The 20,125-nt window shown below is 41.9% G+C and overlaps 1 protein-coding gene across 2 annotated transcripts; it reads right to left on the bottom strand.

Moving 5' to 3' along the window:
• Positions 1–967: 967 nt before the first annotated feature.
• On the bottom strand, positions 968–20,119 carry PTGR1 (prostaglandin reductase 1). Of its 2 annotated transcripts, none has more exons than XM_031054305.2 (10): positions 20,025–20,119; positions 11,315–11,421; positions 9,383–9,428; positions 8,589–8,648; positions 7,229–7,396; positions 6,271–6,388; positions 5,850–6,005; positions 4,554–4,659; positions 3,309–3,427; positions 968–1,613 (listed from the first exon to the last, which is right to left on the bottom strand). In XM_031054305.2, the coding sequence occupies exons 2-10, from the start codon at positions 11,418–11,420 to the stop codon at positions 1,503–1,505; spliced, it is 990 nt and encodes a 329-aa protein (XP_030910165.2). In that variant the 5' UTR covers position 11,421; positions 20,025–20,119; the 3' UTR covers positions 968–1,502. The 2 variants fall into 2 exon arrangements, with proteins under 2 accessions (XP_030910165.2, XP_030910163.2); XM_031054303.2 differs by lacking the exon at positions 20,025–20,119 and adding an exon at positions 12,003–12,283.
• Positions 20,120–20,125: the final 6 nt, after the last annotated feature.

The following is a 20,125-nucleotide window of genomic DNA, read 5'->3' as shown; positions in this document are numbered from 1 at the left end:
GGAGAATAGGCTGGACTGCCACAGTACTACCAATGCTCTGCCCAAAACTGACTCAGTATTTTAGGACTTGCAAGCCCTTTGAAAATGTCTCAGTAAAAAGCCATCAAACAATAGCAGACCTCGACACAGTGGTTCCAAAGCCTACTGACAACAAACTCTCTTTTCTGGTTTACCATTTCCATGCTGTGCAGCAGTATTAATCCACAGATCTTTCTCAGAGCCTGATTGAAAAGCACAGCACTGGAGCTAACCCTAACTGGCAATTAATTCTGCTCAGAAAACCCTATGAACAACCAGAAACTCTCCCCTACTTGTGCCAAGATGCATTATTTCACCAGTGGCCAGTCAACCTGTACTTAAGGACAATATTTTTTTTCAGTCCTCTAGGCAAGTATTAGTTGATCTACATCTTCAATAAGTGACCTCTTCTTATTGACAGACAAGAGTATCTAATCCTGACACTACAGAGACATTAAGGCCACTTAGGACACCTCTTCAAAGACCAATAATGAGACCTAAAAATTAACCAGGGAGTCCTCCACAGTGTTTGAAGATGGGCCACCATGACTTTCAATACTTGTCTGTATTCCATAACAGTAAGTTCTTGTTCCAGCTTTTTCAATACATCTAAGATATTTATTGTTGCTAATGCCTGTGTCTCCTTCACCCAGCATCATCTAGGTGCTAGACACCAATTCAGCACAGCTAGGGCCAGCATACTGATCTCATCTTCCATGATTGCCAGGTTGAAATTCACAGCAAAGTCAACTCTAAGTTTGGTCACCAGTCCAAATTACTCGAGGAAATAACTGGCCTATCCATCAGTTATCCATCAATAAGTGACCAGATCACCTGTTCTGTGAGATCTGCTGGCATAAATAAGTGCTTGTAATATCTTAGCCACTCTGTGTTAACTGCAAGGAAGAGAACAGGAGGTCATTCCACAAACAGAACTGTAACACAAGCAAAGTATTCATTAACAGATTTATTTTTTAGTTTCCATAATCTCAAAAGAACCAGAATACCTACATTTCCTGATGAAAGTTAAAAAACCCATCCAGAGAGAAAGCTGGGAACCCCCAGGTGTTATTAACCTGTTCTTTGCTTCATTATATTGATTTAAAAAAATCCTTCTTGCTGAGCTCTGGGCTAAATAAATGGTTAAACATAGTCATGATATGTGCCACCAGCTGGTAAAGCTTTTGGCTTGTAGAAAGGAAAAGCAATTCTGACTCATACAAAGGTTCAAGTTTCTAGTAAATCTGTTAAAGCTCTGAGGAAGCTCAGCTGTTTTAAGGCAGTATTTTTGTGTAGCTTTGAGAAGCAGCTCTCAAGTTCTTCAAGAGCAAATCAACTGACATATACTGACACTTATTAGTCCAATTAACGGAAGTTATCATTGTCAAATGTCCAGCAGAAAGACTGAAATGTACATTTCAATCAATGAGTTAAAAGCACTTAACAGAATCATTCTCCTCCACCAGTCCCCAGGAATGTCACCTTCAGACTTTTACAACAGCTTTCCCAAGATTTTCGCCTTTTAACATTCCAATGAAAGCTGCTGGCATGTTCTCAAATCCTTCAGTAACTTGTTCGTGGCACTTCACTTTTCCCTGTCAAAAGTAAGAAAGCAAATTTCTGAGTTTTCATTCACCAGCTGCCTAGCTTTTACCATCTCCAGGAGACTAAAGTGCAACCAAATTTCTTCCAGGTTGTATGTTTCATCTGAAACATGCAAGCTGGCATGCAGCAGGGTAACTTCTCAAAAAGCAGGTAGGCTGTTGTTAGGCTATTGTGAGGACCTGCTTTTGTTGCAAGACCACCTACTTGGAGTTATAACAGGGAGCAAAAGTCACTACTATAAAAAAAACCCACCAGGACAGATACAGTGCTACTTAATCCCCAAACAGTGTACAGCTAGGGGATTATTTCCCCAAAGCGAGGCTTGTCTCTACCCTTAGGGAAGCATGGAATTGCAAATCCAAGTGATCAAAAGCCAAGCCATCTAAAATACTCAGGTAGAGCTTTTTCGGCTTTAGTGTTCAAGCTCACAAGCTTTTTTCACAGCCATGAACCAAGTGTTAAACTCAGCCTCCATTTAGAGAAATAAAATATAGCAAATTCCCTATGAAGTCCCTTTCAAGAAAAGCTCCCAATTACATAAAAAAACATCCATTCTGGCTAGTAATTTCAGTGCACCACTACAATGGAAATCCCTGCTCATCCTACAGATGAAAGAGGACTTCTGAATGACAAGTAGAATCACAGAATGGTTTGGGTTGGAAGGAACCTTAGAGATCATCTAGTTCAACCCCCCTGCCAATGGCAGGACAGGGACACCTTCCACTCGACCAGGTTGCTCAAAGCCCCATCCAACCTGGCCTTGAACACTGCCACGGATCCACAACTTCTCTGGGCAACATGTTCCAGTGCCTCACCACCCTCACAGTAAAGAATTTCTTCCTAATATCTAATCTAAATCTACCCTTTTTCAGTTTAAAGCCATTCCCCTTGTCTCATCACTACATGCCCTTGTAAAAGTCCCTCTCAAGCTTTCCTCTAGATCCCCTTTAGGTACTGGAAGGCTGCTTTAAGGTCCCTCTGAAGCCTTTTCTTCCCCCGGGTGGACAAGCCTAACTCTCTTAGCCTATCTCCATAGGAGAGGTGCTCCAGCCCTCTGATCCTCTTCATGGCCTCCTCTGGACTCACACTCCAGCAAGTCCATGTCCCTTTTGTGTTGAGTGCTCCAGAGCTGAATGTAGTACTGCAGGTGGGGTCCCACCACAGCAGAGGGGCAGGATCACCTCCCTCAACCTGCTGGTCATGCTGCTTTTGATGCAGTGCAGGACACGGTTGGCTTAATGGGCTGCAAGCGCACACTGCCGGCTCATGTTGAGCTTCTTAGTAACCAACAATCCAAGTCCTTCTCCCTAGGGGTGCTCTCAATCCATTCCCTACCCAGCCTGTATTTGTTCTTGGAATGGAATAGAGGAATCACTCTAAAAAGGAAACTCTTCATTGCCAGAGAAGTGTTTTGAATTACTCTGGCAGCATCCTTTTTCAAAGCTGACATGTATTCTGGAATATATCTAAGTCTACAAGCTAATATTGCAGGTCTCAACAAAGCAGAAGGGATCAGGTATGTTCACTATGGTTCAACTGTCCCCAGAAGGTTCAAAGATCAAGTCAGGTGGAAGAAAAGTATCATGCTGGGGCCTCACCCCATGAGCTATGACAAGAGGTCCCTTGCAAAGAGGGAAGCTATAGTGTGAATACACCTAACAAAAACCTACACCTTCCTTCCTTACCTCCATGACCCACTTTAGCAGTGCCTTCAGACCTTCCTCCCAGCGGTTATTCCAGCTGGTCACAAGAAACCCTTCCATTCGAAGTTCTTTGAAGATCATTGGCATCTGCACATAAGGTCCTGCAAGAGAAAAAAATGAGCAAACCACCTGCAGTAAGTTTCATTTAAAATAAGAACCAATGCATAAAGTGAGCTTTTAGCCTGTGCAGAACACTGAATCACTTCGTTCCAGGCAGAGCCAACTCCTATTTTTTCCAAACAGGACAAAAGATCAAGAATTCATGGACAGACAGCTTCCCAGAAAACAGGCCTAATCTGTAAAGCTGTGGGGCTAAACACCCAAGAGTTCTGAAAAGTTTCATTCTGCAGTGGCCTCAGCTTCACCTGAGAGGCTTCAGGTAGATCCTGGAAATACTGTTTTGGCAGCATGCTTGATAGTTTGCCACGATATCATGCTCCTCCTAAGTATCAAAAAAGCTAAACGCATTAAAAAAAACAGTTCCCTCAGTCATAAAATGTGTGGCAGTGTCCCCAGTCTCAAAAGCCTGTCCCATTTTTAAAGTGGTATGGCTGACTAAAGCCAGTCAGTTGTCAAAGAGAATTCAGACCACATATTTCTTCTGGAAGGCAAATTTGGAAAACTTAATGCTATTGAAAGTGAACATTCATCTCAGCCTCATTTCCCAGCAGTTTTACCCGTAGCTGAAATCCTACAAAACCAAAAAAATCCACCCCCAAAATCCAAAACTAACAACCCCCCTCAGAAACACCCCAACAAACAAACAAATAAATAAATAAAACCCCAACAAAAAAACCAATAATCAACAACAAATCCCAACCCTAAGCTGCCTCATCTAAAAACCTGAGGGATATCCATTCTGTTGTCTAAAAGTATGTACCGTGTAAATGGCATCATGCCACCACACCTGCCTTCACTGAGCTGTATCTGCTTAGAGACCTGGGGAATTCTGTTTTAAACAGTTTAGTCTCTCCTTCATTTCTAATCAGCTGATGTTCTCCATCTGATACAAGTGTGCACAAAAGAGTATGAGTGCATGTACACAGTATGTTAACACTCCCACCATCCCAGAGCAGTGGTTAGTTAGCTACCCAAATGTACACACACACATACACTCAAATAGTATGCAGAAACAACCAATAAAACATTAAGAGACTCCCATTACAACTTTCTCTCTACCATCACCAAACAGGAAATAAATTTAAATATGAGAAAGTAGGTCCACACCTTTCTGAGGCACAGAGTCATTGTACTGAGAGATGGCTCCACAGACTGCAATCCTTCCATATTTCTTCATCTGGTTGATAGCAACACTGGCAAATTCTCCACCCACCTACAGGATCCAAAGTGTGTACAGCATTAAAGACAGTCCAGTGTTAGGCACTGACTGCCAAAAACTGCTGGTCTTGTATTGTTGCACCAACAGCTTCAGTCAAGTGGTGGAGATGAAAGTTCCACTACTTCAAAAGCTCAGTAGCTGCAGAAACTCTTACTATTTAGCTGCAGAAAGTCTTACTGTTAGTCAGCACCCATAGACGCAATCCCACTCTTCTAAAAATTAGTTATGAACACAAGGAATTCGGTTTAGTTCTGAATTTGCTTCACAAAATTGGCAGGATCCTTTCTCCTAAGGTTATTAGGAAGGACCACCTCTAATTTTCCTCCACACCAGTCTGCACTTTTATCTCTTCACATGATGGTGATGTAAAGTTTTTACTTCATGATTCTCTTGTGCTGCGCTCAGAAGCTTTTAATGGAGAAAAACTGTAAGAAAATTTACTGCTGGGGATAGCTCTGCACAAAAGTTTGAAGTGAGAGGGAAGGAAACAGACATGACCATAAAACTGATTTAAGACCTTAGCAGCACAAGACATGAAATTTGGAAGGGTAAGTAAGGTAAAGCAACCGGGAGCTCCTCCCACATGGGCAAGCACTTTGTCCTGACACCATGCATTCACAACTGCAGTGGGGGTTTTGCAGCCTACACAGAACAACACGGGCCTCATCCCTGCATCAGCAGACAGACTGCTGAGAGACAGACAAGGAACAATAATGCCTGCCCTTTTAAATCAGGTAACTAGCCAGGCAGTTTTAGGCCAGTATCTCAGCTAATACCCCTGTGTCAGGTATTATATTACCAGTTATAATGCAAATGTTAGCTATGCTAGGAAATCAGAAAAGCCAGGGCTCGTTTGCTGGCTTGAAGGCAAATTGACATGGTTTGACTGCATCCTTACTGTGAAACTCTCTTAGCTTCCTAAAAAAGATGTTCCCATTCAAACAGCTAATTCGAACAGTCCACAGTCCACGTTAACTCCAGCTGTACTTGGGAGAGGTTAGAAACCCTCTACCAGTCACCGCATAAGATCAGTAAGCTCTTACAGAGACCATTTCTCAATTAGATGGAATTCATTATCGTGTTCCTGTTACAGTCTTCAATTAGACATACAGAACATCGAATTCCGGCTGTAGTTTAAGTAAAATGACAGTCTGCTCAGGGCAAGGCGCTCTCTCTGAACTCACGTTGTCAAAGAAACAGTCATAGCCATCAGGAGAGGCTTTATGCAGTGCTTCATCCAGAGATGTAACAGTCTTGTAATTAAAGGCTTCATCAAAGCCTATTTTTTTCAGATGTGCAACCTTGTCATCTGAGCCAGCACAGCCAACAACTTTGCCACCCTGCAAGGAAAGGAAACAAGCATTTCTAAACATCTGCTCACAAGACAGGCTGACACAGAGTACTGGGCGGAGGGCTCACCCTAAAGGTAAGCCTATCATCACCATACAAGTTCCTAAGCTCTAGAAAACATTCAACTAGCTTTGATACATACTCAGGAGCTTATCGCATCTCAAGACCTAACTGCAGGCATGCCTTCAGGGATGCTTGCCCTCCTGATCATTCATTCTTCCCCTGTCTACCAGGTGAGCTTTCCAAGCAACTCACCCCAATCTTGGCAAGCTGACCCACCACAGAGCCCACAGCACCAGCTGCAGCATTAACCAGCACAGTCTCCCCTGGCTTCATCTTGCAGACCTCCAGCAGACCGAAATATGCAGTGAGGCTGTGAAGGAAAAGAAAGAATGTTCAGTAAGAAATAAAAGATGCCAAACAGATGAGATGTGACTTGACCACAGTGAACCAAAATATCATCACAAACAGACCAAGACTTTGTTTCCCTCATTCTTCCTGAAATGCAAAAATTAACCCAACCTTCTTAATTTGTCTTTTTTATGGCCATCCCAGGAAAAAAAAAAAAAAAAAAAACCAAAACAAAACCCAGATACACTACCAGGAAACAGGATACTGTGTCAGAAGTCTACCTTACATGAAAATAACTTTAATTACTAGCCAAAAGGAGAAACATAGAGAGAGTGCTCTAAGGTGACAACTCAATTACCCACTGTAAGAAAGAGTAAATCCAAGCTAGACACAGGGCAGTAGCCTGCTGCAAAGATTAAAAGATACTCATCATATATCACATCAAAAAATGGTGGCAAAACTTGGCTGAACTGATGGGCACATTGCTCCTGATGACTGCTGTGCGCAGCTATCATTCCTGGGTCAATAGTAATCTGTAGGAACTACTAAAGTTTATATCATGCTTTACTAAAAAGCACACTACAGATTGAAACAGATTCTTTCCAGCCTCTCCTGGATCCTCTTCCTACCTTGTTGCAACTCCTCAAGGAAAGGCACCATAATCTGCAAGGTAAATTTCCTCCAACCTAGGGGATGGGCCAAATTTCAGGCTCTCTCAGGGAAAGAGCATTCTGAAGCACACTTTTTTACCAGAGTGAGTAGACAACATGCTGGTAAAACAAGACAAGGGAGATACAGGCAGGCAGAAACATTCTGCCCAGCAAAATCCAGGCGATAATTGCCTTTGCATGTCAAAACTCACCCTGGCATGCCAATAGTCCCAAGAGCTAGAGATCTGGGGAGCGATTCTGGCCAACCAGAAGGAAGGGCTTGTAGGTCTTTCCCATCAGAGATGAAATGGGTTCTCCAGCCACTTCTAGCCACAACAAAGACCCCTACTGTGAAAGCAGGATTCTTGCTTTCTACAATCCTGTTTAGAAGAAAAAGAAAAAAATTAAAAAAAGAACTCCCTGTCAGAGACAGATCATTACTGACTCTTCCCTCCTTTATTCCTATGCAGGAGAAAAGAAATATTTCACATCAGGACATTCAGCTAGTACCACCCACCACCAGAGAGATACCAGGCAAGATGATTTTAGCCCTGCCCATAACAAATTGAATGCTCCCACATGGATGTGACTTTTTTTTTTTAACTAGCATCAATCCAGTATGAATTCAGGCTAGGCTACTGTGAGTTAGAAGACAGAAAAGAGGATGTTAGAATTCAACAATGAAAAAGCAAGACGTTACAGATAGGCTGTAATAAGCAGTCCCCTTCTCAGACAATCTGCACCTCATTTAAAAGTTGAAGATCCTGAAGATGGAACCTCCTGTGGTAACAAAACCAGACAGAAAGCAGTATCTAATAACAGGGAGAAGTTCATACTTGTGGTGCCTCTATGCCAAATAAAAATTCAACTTTCTTAGCCCAACAAGAAAACTACATTGTCAAAGGGTAGGTAAGAAGTTTTGAAATAATGGTAACAGTCGGCATTCTGTCCAGCAGACTTGGTTAATTTATCCCAGCCTTCAGTGTTTCTGCAGAGAAACACAAGAGTCAAAGGCCACAGATTTTACTGAGCAGCAACTTACAGGCAACACAGCACGAAAAGACTGACAAAGGGAACATCTATGTAGCTGAATTACCACAAGCTTGGGAAAGGATGGATTTAACCTTTAAATGAAAATAAATAAAAATGCAGTTAGATAACCCTCTGGCTACAGCTGTGTCACAGGTGACACTGAACTTTCTCAGCTGGAGTAGGTAGCATGCATGGTTTGGGACATGCAATTTTACTAGCACAGCAGATGTTAAAATGTGAAGTTGACAACAGCAAGTACAGCAGTCGGTCCTTCATACCTCTGCTTGAAAAAAAATCCTTTGAAAACTTGATCACCAGAAATAACGTATAGATTGTGTCAGAGATCTAAATGATCTCCAAGAAGGCAAAAGAGGTTCTCAGAGGAAAAACACATTCCAACCAATTACAGACAAGAATACAGTTGCAGAAATATGTAGATTCAAGTCAAGAATAGGTAATGCAGGCTGCAGATGTCTCAGATGTCAGTATATTTCTTTGAGATCTGCCATTTGTATGCATAACAAGAACTGAAGATCTTACCTGGCAACCTGTGTGCCTATCATTATGTCATCTTCCTTCATGACCCTTCGACTGTAAGGTCTGTAACACAGGCAGAGATGACTTACTATAAACAACTTTTAATTATGTTAATAATAGTAGTAGCACTGTCTGACTCAGAAAGAGATCATAAACAGTAAGCTGATGATCGCAAAGACTTTGCCATTGCAAAGACATAACTGGATGTTCTCCATAGCCAGCTACTTAGCATTCCATCTTGCCCAAATACTGGGCTAGAGTGTTGGCAACACAGTAGCATGGTCCATCACTACAAGAAGGTTGGGACTCCAAAGAACTATCTCTGATACTAGGGTCTACCAGGCTTCTCCAAACTACCCAACCTCCCTGTGCTTGAATTACCACCTAGTAATGTGGGCTTATCATCAATTTTCTACTTAGAACACATATCCTGAAGTACAAGGTTGCTAAGGTAAGTGAAGCACCTACTGCAAAACAGCTGCAGTCTCTTCTGACCCTTTTGCAAAACAGCTGCAGTCTCTTCTGACCCTTTTGCATTCCAGTAGAAGAGACAAGACAAGGAACAATAGCAGAGTCCAAGAAAAGTCTAGGGCTGCAGCATTGTTATCCTAACATCTGGCTAAATCTGGCATGGCTCTGTACTGGGAGTCTTGTAATTTACACACATTTTATAAAAAAAACACAGATGGCATCTGGGGCTCTGACAACAGGGGCTACTCCCGGTACATTTTCTTTTGACATTTAAGAGATCAAATGAGGTAACCTTAGCCAGCAATTTAAAAACAAGAAAGATATACCTCATGTAAGGATCAACACTGAGAAACACTGATTCAAGCAGCAACTCTGTAACAAAAGACAAAGTAAATTCCTGGGCATCAGCAGTACAATAAAGCATGGTTTCCACAAGTCAGTCTTCCAACAAAGTGACAGGAATTCGTGACAGCCCAAAACACACATATCCTGTCATCCTTTAGGGAAAAAACTACCAGAAACAACCACTACATTCATTAGCTTTCTCTGGGTTATCGCTGTGCTGTTACAAAAACCACGTCATGTAATATCTCTTCAGGAGGCTATCTTCTTTTCAAACCTGTTTTCCTTTATCTGCCTCCTCACTCTATAGATGGCTCAAGAGGCTAGACCTTCTAAGCAAGGCACCAGTTTACTTTCGACCCATACACAAAATGCCTTCCCATGATTCAACCAGCAGAGGGTAGAAAGAAACCTTGGCACAGGTTGAATATAAACTGCTTGCCGCCTTAACGGCCTTTTCCAGATTGTCTAATGCACACTACTGTCTCTAGTTTTTGGAAATTATACTGTTAAATTTTACATGCTCATTCACACAGCAGTTTTAGCTATTCTTCTCCACCCAATAACACTTTCCATTGCCTGTGCTGAAGTGGTCTAGCTAGTACAAGCTAGAAATATATTCAGATATAAATATTTCCCCATTATTCAGTGTGAGATTGAAGAACAGTCAAGGCCATGTAGCACAAGAAGAAAGGCCATCTCCCTTAAAAGTGTTACTATAGTATGAAGTTATGCTCTTCTTGCTGTAGGGATTAAAATGGGAAGGAAGATACTTTTCCATGTTCTTAAATACCCACAGGCATGAAATTTAGTACACATGCTATGAAAACATTTGAAAGCATATGCAAGAAGAAATCACTTTTCAAACCTTTAAGGTGTAAACGTAACTAATTCTTTGGTGCACTTTATGAACTGGAGTAAATTTTGTAAAGGACAAATGGTGGGTAAGGTTCATGACAGCATCGTATGTGTCCATGTGAAGCCAAAATCTAGGTTTATTCTTTAATCAAAAGCTCTTGCATAAAATGTTATGACATTCCCTACTCTTTTCAAAAGAGAGAAAAACAGGATAATTTTTTGTGCATGTTTTTCCTCTTTATTCGCTTTCTCTTGCTGTCACAACAGGTCAAACGTAATAGATAAACACTGACAATAAAATAGGTGTTGAATTCAGACAGAAGTCTTGCCTTTTTGTGTCTTAAAATGAAAGATCAGCCTGAACTGACTCCAGCCCCAAGGCCTACCAGCCACAGATTCATTCTCACCCCAGTCACTTTGCTGTGCCCCAGCACTATTCTCAATTCCATCCCTATCAGCATGAAAAACTCCAATGAAAGCCTACATCTGGAGGCTACTATCTTATTCAACCTTCTCCAAAGGATTTTGCAAAATAGATTAAAATCTTTCACCAGTAAAAGCATGTTTAGGTTTTACCACAGTTATTTGCTGTGTCACAGTTCACTTCTCTCTTTCTAGATTAAACAAATACTGTTTCCTTGTGGCTCTTGGTTTTGAGGGCATATTGCTTCAGCAATTATCACTTCAGCAATTTTCTCCAGTAAGCCTTATTTGCAAACACATTAAAATGTTTTGCCATCTGGCACTGCATGTGATTAGGCAGTGTGAGACTGTGAAAGGCACACTGCAGCCACAGCATGATGGAGTTGGAAGAGCTCAGGCACTGACTTTTAAGAATGTTATCACAAGGCAGTGTGTTTTAAAACTCACCAAACACAGCAGCCTACATGTTCTTGGTCAATTGCCCTTCTCTGTTGAGGTACAGGGCTTGCCAAAAACCATAACAAACCATTTCTGAAAATCTAAGCCAGAGAAACAAACAGTTGTGCAGATGCAAAGCCATTCCTCAGCAATCAGACAACCTCCAGAATAAGTAAAATCAGACAGCATCCACTTACCTCCATCCTTTAGGTTTGGCAGCTCTATCTTTTTCAGGTCGAAGTCGCTGATTTTGGGGAAACCCTCAAAATGCTTCTTGAGAACCCACACCTTGGCAGTAACCATCCTGTGCAACAAACACCACAGCCAGAGTGCTTGTTAGAAATGCTCAAAGGTACTAGTCTGCTCATGAGGGTCATTTAGACTTTATGAATCTGAACAGTATCTTGATAACGTGCCATCACACACGTGCCTCTGCTTCCATCCTGTGGCAGTTTTACTGGATCCAGAGAAAATCAGAAAAGTCCCCTCATCACCTAAGCAACCCAGAGTTTCCTGTGACCTGCCCAACCTCCCTGCCTGCTGGCAGCAAGCCCTGGTGTGGGAAGTCAACCCCAGCAAGATGTACAGCTCCCACTCTAATGAAATAGAAGAGGAAAAGCTTAGTTTAAGGAAAAAAAATCCTGTAAGGAAGAAAAACAAAACACTTAAACTTACTCTTTTTTTCCCACTCAAATGGGATGCATACTGAATCTAAACTTTTACAAGCTTGAATCAAAGTGCAAGTGAAAAATGCAAAGGTAAGACTTCTTTCAGTGACCCCCTGTGTATTGAAATGCTTTTCCAGTTGCCAAGCTTAGGGCTTGGAACTGGAAGAAACAGTCACCAGCATTTTCCATACATGATGGAAACAAACTAATGACTTACATTTGTTTTACCCTCACAACTCGCTTTTCCTTCCTAGAAGCAAGCACATCAACAAGGGCAAAGAAAGAGAAGTTTATACTTAGAGCAGAAAGGTGAAAAACTGTGTCTTCTGCTGACGAGGCCAGTCAATAACTTTCTGACCAAGAGTCAGTTGGCAGCTGGAGTCTTGCAGTCACACACACGCCTCCAAAAAGAGAGAACATCTGCTTTTACCACAGAGCAGGCACTGCCCTCAGTCCATTTCCCCAGGAGCAAGTGTAAACCCTTGTAAACCTGGCAGAGGACACACCCAGTAGGATTGATCTTTCTGCTACTAAGATCTGAAATCATCCTTACAGACTGTTCAAATTCAGTGTCCAGACAGTCGCCAGAATGCTCTGCAATATGCCAAGCTAAACACACAAAACTCACAGTCCTAGAAACTACAAAATACTGCAGTCTGTAGTTGTAGTACTGCCACTGTAGTTGTTGTACTGCAACCCTATTCTCTGGAGTAGAAGCTTCTTCAAATCACATTTTACCAGTCAAGCCCTAAAATTCTTCCACCGAGTTCTGCCACCGAGGAAAACGTATCTTACTAAAAATGAATATAAAATGAATCATTCAATCTATCATTAACACAGTGAAATGATCCATACATATGCCACTTGTGCATGCTCTGACAACTTCACTGTTCCCAGGGCCCGCACCAAAGGATCAGAGCTCCTGTGGCTATGCCTTCTGTATGCTGGGATCTCTGTGCATTGCAGAGCCTCCTTAAGCACCAGTAGCAAGCTTTGGCATTTTGCCTCAACTGTGTTGCAATCGGGCATGTGGCAGGAGAGAAAAACTTTGTTCAGGGATGGTCTTCAGCTCCCATTTTTCATGTGAAAGTATTCAAGTAGAATGTGAAGGGTGAGAAGCATAAAGAGAAAAACACTTAGCATCATATTTAACTAAAAAAAAAAACAACTTGAAAACAAAAGTACTATTTAGCAGTCCCCCTGCACTTCCCACTTCCCTCCACGGTTCATTAACTTTGGTGTCAACCGTATTTATTTGTACTTATCAGTAACAAAAGATACTGCAACACTGAAGTAACAACAAAGTAAACTCAGCGACGGCACTTACAGGAGCAAAAGGAGTTCAGAGTAACACAAAACCAATCCCTCTCTCTAGCTTATACCCACAAGCACTTAGAGGGATTTGTCCTAGCAGTGTGTCCTGCATTCAGACACAGACGCCCAAGTTGCTCTAGCCAGGAACAACAAAGGAATGGGGAGATGGAACAAGGGATGCTGGCTAGGCTGGCAGCCATGGGCTGATGTGCCATTTGTACCCCTATGAAAAATTTATCCTTTTTGTGATACACAGATTTTTCAGCAGAGCAGTGTTTCCTCCTATAAAAAATACAGAAATACTAACTTCACTGAACTTCTTTAACTACATTTAGGCCTAATTTTGGGAACAGGACAAATTTCCTGCTGACCTCTTCTCACACTGCTTCAAGACGAGGAATATTTTATTCAGGCTGTAAAACAAAAAGCCCCAAACAGAACACAGACACATGCTTGATGAATGGATTCACAAGCTAATTTCCAGGTTAAAAAACAAAGATTATTTAGTATGTTGAAACATAAAATTGTAAGAACTGGTAAGAACTATGTTGCTTAAGCATATTAAGGAACTCTAAAGCATAAACAGCAATAATGCAAAATTTGTGGAGTCCAGTAGAAGCATGACTGGGCAGCTATCAGCTCAGCTCCAAGGGCAGTAACCCTGTAAAGCTACTTTGTTATCAGTGGGTTTGAGTGATACATTTTCAGTATAAAGTGTTTCATAGACTGTTAGAATCATTACAGCAAAAAGGCAGGAAAACTGGAGACAGTCCATGAAGGTGATAAAAATATTATTTAAAAAATAATTCACGTCTAACAATTCCCAGGGGGGAAAAAAATCAAAATGAACAAACAAACAAAAAACCAAAACAACCAAACAACAAAAAACCACAAGAAGAAAAAACCCCAACAAACATACAAAAAAAAAAAAACAAGGTGGTGCACTTCTGCCTGGTATTATAAAAGAACCATTAAAGCTTTTACTGAAATTGAAGTCCAAGGCAGCATTTATTCTGATATTCTTCAAACTCTCCTTGTCCTTTGGTCTAGGCCACCAAGTTACCCAAGAATAACAGTGAAAACTGGGATTCCACAGTATATACTAGCAGCTGGAAAGGAAGGTCAGGTATAAAAGGGAAGACAGAGAAGTCCGAAAAATTGAGGGAATCTGACTGAAAGCTGACAAGCTGGTGGTGAAATCTGGGAATCTTCACATTGAAGCAGAAGAGTAGCAAAGCTCTCAAGGAAGCATGAGTCAAATAGCAAAAAATTTCACTTTCTGTAACTAACCCCCAACTAACATTTGTAACTTGCATGGCATGGTGTCCTAGCCTGGGTTTGCCCAAATCTAACCTTGAGGACAAAACAGTCTCAGAAGTCTGTCAGTTAAAAATAAGTTTAATTCAAATTTGGGGTTAGCCTAACTGTTCATCTTGCTGACAGTCACAATTAATTGAAGATATGGCTGTGGTACTTGTTTCCTTTTATCTCCATCCTGAAGCAGGAACAGCTATGCTCCCAGTGGCACTGGAAGAAAAGGGTATGATAAAAAAGATGGCTAAAGGATACCTCTCAGACATTATTAACTTGTAGATCAGTGCCAGGAAAAAAAACAATCACCACAATAGCAAAATTGTTTGGAAAATCATCATCTCACCTACTCACTTCCTCCAGAACCAATTTTCACAGTTTCCTGCTGCATTTCAAAGCAATCTGTCCGTCACCAGCATAAAGGACTTTATAAATACTTAAAAAACCTCAAACAAACTGAAAAGGACTTATTGGCAGTAGAGAATGCCAAGCAAGTCATTACCCAGATTACTTTGGGTCTTTCCATCTATTACAGGATTACCAATTACCTGGGAGTGAATATGGCCTCAAATCATGACATTATCTGGCAATGAAGAAGTTAAGATTTTGTAAATGATTATGTATGTGAAAGGTTGAAATTCTTCAGTTTAGATTTTCATGTAGCAAGGAATAACAATGTTTTCTTACAAGCTCATAGACTCTGAGCAGAGGCAGAAGACTAATAAATGAACCATCTGGATCAGAAGAAAAGTAACAGCTGATGTCAGAAAGATTAGAAAGTCAGAAGGAATTTTGAAAAGTCTAGCAAAAGAGAAGATAACTCTTTTCCTAAAGGAACTTGGTTCATTATAATACTAAAAATCACACCCCCTGAGACCCTTGCCCACTGATACCATTACTCATGATTCATGCATTTTGCGACAAATATATACCGTATCTTTAAGCAGAGACAAGAGCATGCAAGAGCAAATGACTAGATAGACTGTTCCATATATGGAAAACACTGTTGTACAGTGTTTGAAATGTGTGAAAGTGGATAGCTGGCAGGCTGAGGGTGTGATGGCTTCATGGAATTACTACCTAGCACGCACCTCTGTGCAGACATGAAATAAACATTACTCTGTGTGTTAACTGGCTACCTGCACATTGTGTGAAGAACCCTGATTTTGGAAAAAAAAAATAACGGCCTAAAAGTCTTATTAAAATTTACCTGCTCCTCCCCTCTGGCTTAGCTATTACAATACGTTCCCAGAAATCACGTTTTTTCCTGTGGTAAAAATACAAGGTAATGGCAAACCACTCCCACACTACTTTTGGCAGATATTATATACTACGAAGATCTGAGCAAGCATGACGCTGCAGTATGAATCAATAAAGGTGCAACCTCTCTTCTTTATGCAATGCTATCAAGCCTTGGAAGGAGGTCAAAGACTGGAGGTTAGTAGTCATCACTAGTGCTCCGCACTATGTTACAAGACTGTAATTCCAACAGAGGTTCAGCAGTGCTGTAGAGCAATCTCACACGAGGAGGGGAAAAGTGAAGACCTGCACAGAAATAGGTCAGCTGGCTTTCAGCTCTCAGAAATTGCATGTAAAAGGAGAATCTTAAGAACCAAGTCTGGTAAGCAAAACTAAGCAACAAACCCACAGACAGGAAGGAAGACAAGATACTGCAGGTGACCTGGGCTGACAAATCAAGCCAAAGCTTCCTGAGGGCCTGCTCATTGCAAGGCACTCTTACACTTGTTTCAAGCACTCTTGTCTACCTCCCCCTTGCTTAAATATTGATACAGTCCAAGCACATGCTGCAGCATCAGTAAATGCAAAATTTCATTCAAGCTGTTCACACATGCTGCAGTACAGGTTTGCTTCTTACATTTGCAGGGACACAGCTGTTATTGCACCACAGACATAAATGTTATATTTGCTTTCTTTTATGGCTGCCAAAAAAAATGCACTTTTTTTTAAAAAAAAAAGTGCCTTTAGCCTTAAATTTCTATGAAGTTACATTTAAATTAAACCCTAAACTTCTGACTACACCAAGTAATATTATTTTAGGAGAAACAGATATCTCAGGATGGTTATCTGATGTAAAGTTACTGCAATAGCTCCAGGATTTACCAAGCCTGTCATTGACTGCTCTTTCCTTTATTTCTCATTACTTACATCTACAAAGGTTAAGCACTCCTGTCTCTTGCAGCATAGTGTAATAGGACAGCCCTATGTGCTCAGAAGGGAAGTTACAAACAAACTCAAACACCAACAATCCGTCTGAGGCCCCCTCCTGAATTTCTGTCATATTAAAAGGGCAGAGTCATTCTGGAATGAGCTCCTGCTTATAGCACAAGCAACCAGCTTCTCCCTCAAGAGAGAAACTTGCTGCCCCAGCCCACCTAGCATGCCCAAGACATGCCTATTATCTGTTACCACTCCAATACACCTGTAGTACGAAGAAGACTGAGACAGGTCAACTAAAAGATTAAGGCACAAAAGGAAAAAAAGAAAAATAGAGGGAAGTCAGTGATCTAAGGTACTGCAGAAGCACAGAGCAGCAATCAGAAACCTGTTGTATCACTGTTTTAGACAGCAGACAGCATCTGCCAAAAGGAGCCTGAGGAACAACCGATTCCCACAGGGCACACCAGCCCACATAGTACTTTACCATTCTAATCTATAGTCAATGAAAAAGGGTGCATCCAGGTGCATCCATGCCTTCCTGGGGCACTCAGTGCCACCATGATTGGAGGCAGCCTGGGCTTCTGTGACCATACCCAGTGGAGTTCATAGTCCTGAGGGACACAGGTCCTGGAAAGAGTAAGCTCAGAACCCACAACTTTGGGAAAGCAAACTTCTTGCTGTTCAAGGAGCTAGTGAATAGGACCTCCAGAAAACTCCCCTCAGGGACAAGAGAGAGAACAGACTCAGCAGCTCTTTAAGGGCATTTTCCATAAAGTGCAAGAAATCTCAGTCCCCTGATGTGAGAATTCAGGAAAGGAATGCAAGAGACCAGCACAGATGAGTCAGGTGAAGTCCCCAGTGACTGAAAAAAGGGAAACACTGCACCCATTTTTAAAAAGGGAAGAAAGGAGGGCCCTAGGAACTACCAACCTGTTGGTCTCACCTCTCTGCCTGTGAAGATAATGGAACAGACCCTCCTAGAAGCTATGGAGGAGATTTGGGACAGTCAGCATGGCTTCACCAAAGGCAAGTCCAGCCTGACCAACCTAGTGGCCTCCTATGATTGACTGTCTACGTCAGTGGTCAAGGAAAAAGCTATGGATGTCAACTATTTGGACTCCTGTAAGGCCTTTGACATGGTCCTCCCCAGCATTCTTCTCTAAATTGGAGAGATAAAGATTTGATGAGTGAACTGTTCAGCAGATGAGGAATTGGTTGGATGGTTTCATCCAGAGTAGTGTTCAGCTGCTCAATGTCCACATGGAGATCAGTGACACGCAGTGCACCCTCAGCAAATTCATAATCAACCCCATTCTTCAAGCCCCTTTTCTTATCCTATTGCAGATCCTTTTGCAACTGAGTTATTTCATTCTTAAAGTTTCCTGAAGTATTTCCCCGTTTGTACTTGATGCTTAATTTTGTTTCTCTTCCATTCTTCATAGTTCATCATGGATTGTTTTCAACACCAGAAGCAAACACTGTACCACACAACTTTTTTACTTGCTTGAGATTTCCTTGCTTGAGAAAAAGACAGGCTCAAGCTTGGCTTGCCCTCCCCTCCTGGATGGCCCTCTTAGAACAGGGGAGACAATCCCCCACCACTCAATGCCTGCTGGGTTGCAGCCAACAGTGAAGCTAAAGGTTCTTCTTGGTTGCAAATGCAGAGGCTAACCCAGTCTTGCCTTTCACTATGGTAGGAGGGACTTCGCTAACCTCAGTCCTCACACTTTGTTGTCAATGCAGAGTTTCACCTGCCTCATCCAGTAACAGGTTGCTACTGTGGCAAAGCACACACACATTTACATTAGCAGTATAACTACTACAGGGTGCAGCAGCATGTTGAAGATGCTGGTGGCAGTGAGGGATCAGCCAAAGAAAATTTCCCACCAGTGGTGTTCTCGCATCCTCTTAAGTTGTTCCATTACCTGCTTTATAACACTACCATCATATTAGAATCTTTCTAGCTTCTGCTTTATCATTTTCTCGCAGCTGCTGTAAATTTGAATGCTTTACCATGTCTTTTGCAAGTGACAAATCCACGGGATAAAAAGTGTAGTTTTTTATTAGCAACTGGCTAGTAAATACAGATGGTTTATACACAAAATCACAGCCTCACATAGGAGGAACAGGGTTGATTGAAGAATAGGATTGATTGAAGAACAGGGTTGTAAATAAGTAACTTCAAGGACCTTAGGCTTTGTTAGCAACTATAGAGATAATGAAATGGTTAAGATAAAAATTGTGCAAGAACTGGCCAGAATGGGGCTGGTGGTTATTGACATAACAAGGATCCTAAAAACAAGTGATAAAGATATGAAGAAATAACCACCAGGGGTCACAAAGCCCACTACCACTTTAGTGTGCATGCAGGAGAAATTCTAGAACTGTGATGTAATGTATAAGTAACTCAATTAATATGTATGTAATCTAATATATATGTTTAAGGATAATATCATCACAGCCTGGTTGATGCTCGGACGAGACACGCTAGGAGGAGCTATCTCCAGTGTCTCCCGGCTCCGCAACAACTTAAAAGTTTGTTGGCCAGTTCCTGAAGATTTCTCCGAATCAGAGCACAGCAAGATGTGTGATGGATAGGCATGGATAGATTCGGAAATGCAGGGTGGTGAGGCTGACGTACAGAACTACACATTCTTAATTTTAATGTAACTTAAATTACGTTACACATGTACACATGTAGGCTTAAATTATAGATGTAAGCTAACAATAATGTGTATGACTTTAACATAGTGAAATACAGCAAGTTGTTTTACCTTGCTGACACGTAGGGAGTAAGGAACATCGAGCTGATGGCACATCACACTACTGATAACAACTCAGGAGGCAGTAAATATGAACAAAGATGCTAACCTTCAAGGTAACAGAGACTGGAACAGAATAGAACCAAGCACACATCACTAACTCAACACTGGGACCTCGCGAGCATGCGCAAGCATTGAAGTCGATCAGTGAACACAGAACGGTCGGCGACCACCAGAGACCCCGCACTCAGCAAGAAAACGCGTGTGTAATTAGAATGCAAATATTATAATTAGTTCATAGAAATACAATAAACATGTAAGTAATTTCCTGGAAAATCTGGGGGAAAAAGTCCTAGAGTTTCTTTCACCGTCTTTTGCGGTAATACAAAGACACTTCTCGCGGTAGTAGTAAGCTCCTCCTTCTACATAACCCCACACTAACGCCGAAGCGCCGGCTCATCCATCCCTCCTCCCTTAGGGGTCGCAGTTCCTTTCCCTCACGGAACAAACCTCGCCATTTTATTCCCCCCGGGGCCGCGGTGGCATAGTTCAAACTCCCATCCCTCACGGGACCAAAACTCGCCATTTTCCACCCATTTCCGCCCAGGCCACCTCCCATCTCCTCCTGTCATGAGGGAACCTTCCCCATCAGCGTCCTCTCGTCGCCGCCTGACCTGCGACTGGGCGCCGACCCCTCAGGCCCAAAGCCTGCGTTATGAATGCCCTCGCTCCGCCTCTGAGAAGGAAAGAGGCGTGAATCTCACCCCTTGTCTCT

This window comes from Melopsittacus undulatus, chromosome Z (genome assembly GCF_012275295.1).
Source record: "Melopsittacus undulatus isolate bMelUnd1 chromosome Z, bMelUnd1.mat.Z, whole genome shotgun sequence".
NCBI classification, from domain to species: Eukaryota; Metazoa; Chordata; class Aves; order Psittaciformes; family Psittaculidae; genus Melopsittacus; species Melopsittacus undulatus.
The sequence above is the reverse complement of the archived record's forward strand: the minus strand, read 5'-3'. Positions and strand labels throughout refer to the sequence as shown.